At 42.4% G+C, this 5,122-nt stretch overlaps 1 protein-coding gene across 1 annotated transcript in view; it reads left to right on the forward strand.

The window, feature by feature from the left end:
• Positions 1–2,084: 2,084 nt before the first annotated feature.
• The window catches only part of uncx (UNC homeobox), a 3,343-nt gene continuing 305 nt past the window's right edge, over positions 2,085–5,122 (forward strand). Inside the window, exons 1-3 of the mRNA XM_042393454.1 lie at positions 2,085–2,564; positions 3,105–3,280; positions 4,192–5,122. The exon at positions 4,192–5,122 is cut by the window's right edge and continues 305 nt beyond it. Coding sequence (XP_042249388.1) covers positions 2,306–2,564; positions 3,105–3,280; positions 4,192–5,122 — 1,366 coding nt within the window. The 5' untranslated portion in view covers positions 2,085–2,305. The remainder of the gene's footprint in view (positions 2,565–3,104; positions 3,281–4,191) is intronic.

Consider the following 5,122-nt stretch of genomic DNA (forward strand, 5'->3'; position numbering starts at 1 on the left):
GAGGTGAAGCGGTTAGAACTGGTTAAGCCTTGAGGTGAAAACAGTCACACCAGTGAAATATCAAATGGCAGCAAATGTAATAAAGTATTCATGTTAAGTTGTTTTAGAAAGGGCAAGTTGTTTTCCACAATATTCTTTGGAAATCCAAGCACTTTACATTTCAGGCTTATATATGTCTATATATTCAAAGAGGGAATGTCCCCCACTTTTGTTTGTAAAATGACATAAAATTTACTCTGTGCACAGTATTTATTATTGTATCTGTCATGATTTCTCAGCCTCCACCATCATTTGTCCTGGAATTTATCTCTTTGGATGGAAGTTAATCAATTAGTCTATATATAGGCTACACCCTGTGCTCTTATTGATTTGGATCAACAATACATAAATGCAGTAAAATGATGTGTCCTGAGACTCTGATGCTACAACAAAGGAGTCACAATGAAAGAAAAAAAAAACATATTATTATTATTATTTTTTCCCCTCTGAACAGCTGCCAACAGGGCCAGTTATAAAAAGGTAACAAGGCAGGGCAACAGCGCGACTGAATGCTGGCCTTGTTCGCCTTATTATCGGGTTAATTAAAGCTAGAATCTGACAATGTCACCCGGTTGTAGAAAAACGGATTTAAATGCAATGTCTCTGGAGACTGTGTCAAGGGCTGCTTTTCATTGAGCTCCTGTGTGCGCCAGAGTTGGGGACAGCCTATGTACGCTTGGAATTGACGAAAAGCAATTATTGAATTTTAGATGTTCAAAAAAAGAAATGAATGGGGAGGAATTATTCATAAGATCTTGTCCGTGTGCGTTAAAATTAAAGTTAAAATACAAAGAGGAACGCTTCAAAGACAACCCCACTGCTGCTGCCAAAAAAAAAAAAAAAAAAAAAAAAAAAAAAAAAGGAAGATGGATAAATAGGCGAGATCATTTCTGAGGAGTTCATTAAAATGTAAGGCTACACATTGAAATACAGAGGGTTGTTATTTGGGCTTGGGGGTCAAGTGACGAGCGGATTATATACTTCCTCATAATAATATTAATTAAACAATTTGCATGCTAATAGGGTAACAATTATCGCAGCTTCTGTTGAGAGATTCAGGTTATTACAACATGCCAATCCGGGTGCCAAGGGTCAGGGAATGAGTGGGGTGCGAAATTTCAACTCTGATTAACATTATGACAGCGCCAGACTTGGGATAAATAAAGTCGAATTAATTATTTGAAAACCTAATGAGCAGATAGGATTTAGGCTAGTCACATATTGAGTGCAGGGGTTGCACAAGTGGAGGAGCTTTCCAATGTTGTGCACTGACAAGACATGTTGTGAATGTCATGTAATGTACATATGGGTATTTTGTTTCTATCTAATTGTCCCTGGTGTTTTAACAGTTGAAACCTTCCTTTATCTGGTCATATATTTTGTTCATAACAGCCTTCGACTTGTAATAGTAAAATATTATAGTTTCACCTTCGCTTTTCTTAGCCTTCAGCAATATCTCAGCTCCCCCTTTAAACGCACCCATATTTCAACAACCGCCCTATTTGTTTTACGCCCTGTGAACCTGCCTGTTTGTAAAGGTTTAATGTATTTAAATGATGATCCATAACTAACATAGGGGGGGAGGGGGTTATCTTGAGTCAGTGGTTTCCCAAAGTAGTGTCGTACACTCTGAAGAAGATCGCAAGGAAAAAATATTAGTTTAATTACATTTATTATCAATTTTCAATATGTAACGACGACATGTTTGGATCAGCTTTCACTTTTCCTGTGGCAAGTCATATCTGAAAATGCAATCAAATAATACCAGAAAATAAAAACCTAAGGAAAAAAAATCCTAATATGATCAATCTGGAGGTCTAATGTGGTCTAATTCGCATCTATTAGCAGCGAACAAAAAGTCCGGGAGCCTCTGGCCTAACCTATCCGCCTGTAGCCTTTTCTTCCCGGGATTCAGTGAGCCCTTCCTCTCGGTGGGTCCCCCGTGTAGTTGCGATGTAGTTCTTATCAAAGCACTCCTGTCTTGTTGTGACAGCTCTGATATTGTTTATTGAGGTGGATGTCAGCTTTAATTAGCAATCGATACGGGGAGCGTTTGCAGAGCGCGTCTCTGACGTCAGAGTCCATTACCGCTTCTCATTGGGTCTCATATTCCCACAGCCTGGGCTAATTATTGGGAGGTTCATGTGGATAAAGTACAGCTCAGCCCTCCCTTCACATCATGTCCCCTACTCGTTGGCCACACTCACTGCATGCTTTTTAAATTCCCATCACCGGCCTCCAGACGTCGTTTCCTTTTGCCTGCGGGATGATGGACAGCAGGATACTGGATCCACCTCACGCCCAGTTCGGAGGCTCTCTCGGCGGGATGGTGGGCTTCCCGTACCATCTGGGCCACCATCACGTTTACGAATTAGCCGGGCATCAACTTCAATCTGCGTCCGCGGTTCCTTTCTCAATAGACGGATTACTAAATGGTTCCTGCACGGCTTCAGTGGGTAATTCCAACCCCCTCTTGTCTTCGGGCTGCGGGATGAATGGAGATAATCAGCAGTACAAACTGACAGGTAAGCCACATTATGCTGCACAATAACCTCTCCTCAAGGTTGGCCGATTGCACAGAGACAAAAACAGAAAGAAACAAAGACAGGATGTTGCGATACAAGTTATCCTCTTCGTGTTTTAAAGGGCAAGACAAACCTCTCTCTCTCCCACACACACACACAAATATACACAAACACGCACGCAGGCAGGCAGAGGAGTATTCATCGCCTTCCCTCTTCATTTCCATCATCGAAAGCTGCAGATGCACACAAGCAAAAACAATGTTCCTGTCAGTCAGTAAATACTAGAGAGAGGAAATGCTCGTGTTAACATGTGAAGCTTTCTGTCTGATTTGAACGGAGCTGCAGGCTGTATGTGTGCATTACTGCAAAATGTCAAATGCACTCACCCTCTTCAGCTCTAAAGTTGGCAAAATTATAACCCAATGCATGAAACCTATCTTCTTAAAATGATGTTAAAATGTGGTAATTTACAAAAAAAGAAAAAAAAAAAAGAAAGAATAATTTACCCTTTGTTTACATTTGTTCTCATTCTGCTGTCAGACTCGGGGGACCCAGACAAAGATAGCCCTGGTTGCAAGAGACGAAGAACTCGCACAAATTTCACTGGTTGGCAGCTGGAGGAATTAGAAAAGGCTTTTAATGAGAGCCACTATCCCGATGTGTTCATGAGGGAGGCATTGGCTCTACGGTTGGACTTGATAGAATCAAGGGTTCAGGTAAACATCTATTCTGTTCCTCTATTTTTTTTTCTATTTCTTTAGTTGTAATTTTACGTATGTCTGTGCGTTTTTATCCCCTTGTTTATTGTTTATTCATGACAAAGACTCAGTGTTTCAACTTTATGCTCCAAACTGAAAAAAATGCAGAGTAAAACCTCAAGGAGCATAGGGCAATTTGGGGTCATGATGTGTATTTATCAATATTTAAAAAAAAAAAAAAAAAAACAACTAAAAAAAATTAAAAGCAGGCTAGTCAGTGTAGATGTGTAGTGTCTGACCTTTCATGGCTTATATTAGTCGAATAAATCAATTTTAATTACACCTTTATTTAAAAAAATTAAGCTTTTAATGCCGGTTGATATTTTGTCTTCAATTTATTTTCAACAATTAATTTTGTCATAAATCATGACTTTAAATTTGCCAAATATATTGACAGTGCTGGATAAACAAAGACTAAAATATTCTTGTCCACAATCTCGATTGCATAAATAAAAATATCGACCTGTTTTACTGCTATTAGGCAATTTTTATTGATAACTCATAGTGGAAGCTGTGATACTTTACTAAGTTTAATTGTAGAGGTTACCTCGAAAAAAAAGTTAATTATTAAGACTTGTAAACCTGACCTTTACCTTAATTATTGTGTAAAACCAAAACCTCTTTTGTTAGGCTTCATCCCAACTTTTTGCAGCCTTTTCTTTGCACAGACTGGCTTGTAATCATGGGCCTAATTAAAGGCCTGCGTAGAAAACAGCAAGAGCAAGATGTAACTTCACTATTTGTTTAATTACAATATTGTTAAGACGTCGATAACTTTAGGTCTAATTAATCCCCCACCCCCACCCCTACCCCCCCTGCAGTGACAGTGCACATTACACACCTTTCACTATTTTGTTTTTTCTCTGCAGGTATGGTTTCAGAATCGCAGAGCCAAATGGAGGAAAAAGGAGAACACAAAGAAAGGTCCAGGTCGACCTGCACACAACGCCCACCCCACCACCTGCAGCGGGGAGCCCATGGACCCCGAGGAGATCGCCCGGAGAGAGCTGGACCGGCTAGAGAAGAAGAAACGAAAGCAGGAGCGCCGGCTGCTCAAGTCCCAGAACAGGCTCTCTTCTTCGGATTTATTTCACACCCCGGGATCAGACAGCGACAGCGGGACGTCGCATGTGACCGACAGTGACCACAACACGGGCCCGCCTTATGACACTGTGGGGGGAAACCAATCCAGTTGTGACCAATCACCTCACCCTCTCCAGTCCCAAAATCAGAACCAAAGACACTTGGACCGGGATGCTGGCGGATCCGAGCTGGACTCGCCCGACGCCAGCCACCGGTCAAGCCTGTGCTCCAACAACAACAGAGCCTCCAGCCTGCAGAAACTCAACCCTTTTAGCGTCGAGAGCCTCCTTTCGGACTCCAGACCGAGACGCAACCCCGCGGCCTTACCCTCCTCTCGGCCTTTGATAGGGAAAGGACACTTCCTACTGTATCCCATCACACAGCCGCTTGGATTCATTGTTCCTCAAACTGCTCTGAAGACAACAACAGCAACAAACTCTGACAGTGGCGCTGACAACCCGGCGGAGAGAAACCAGCCCGGTGTCCGCTGCAGCTTCTCTGCGAGCTCTGCGGGATGTAGGAGCAGCTCGCCGGACTGTGCAGACGCCACACAAAAGGGACAGGTGGGATCAAAGGAAAAGACCAGTTCACCGCACACCAGCCCGTCCAGGGCCGCCTTTACCAGTGGCAAAAGTACTCACACTTCTGTTATTTGCAGCGATTCGACTTTCGCCCACGAACACGGTCCACAAGTCATTAAGCCTGTCGATGCAGACA

The sequence above is a fragment of the Thunnus maccoyii genome, chromosome 18, assembly GCF_910596095.1.
Source record: "Thunnus maccoyii chromosome 18, fThuMac1.1, whole genome shotgun sequence".
Lineage (NCBI taxonomy): Eukaryota > Metazoa > Chordata > Actinopteri > Scombriformes > Scombridae > Thunnus > Thunnus maccoyii.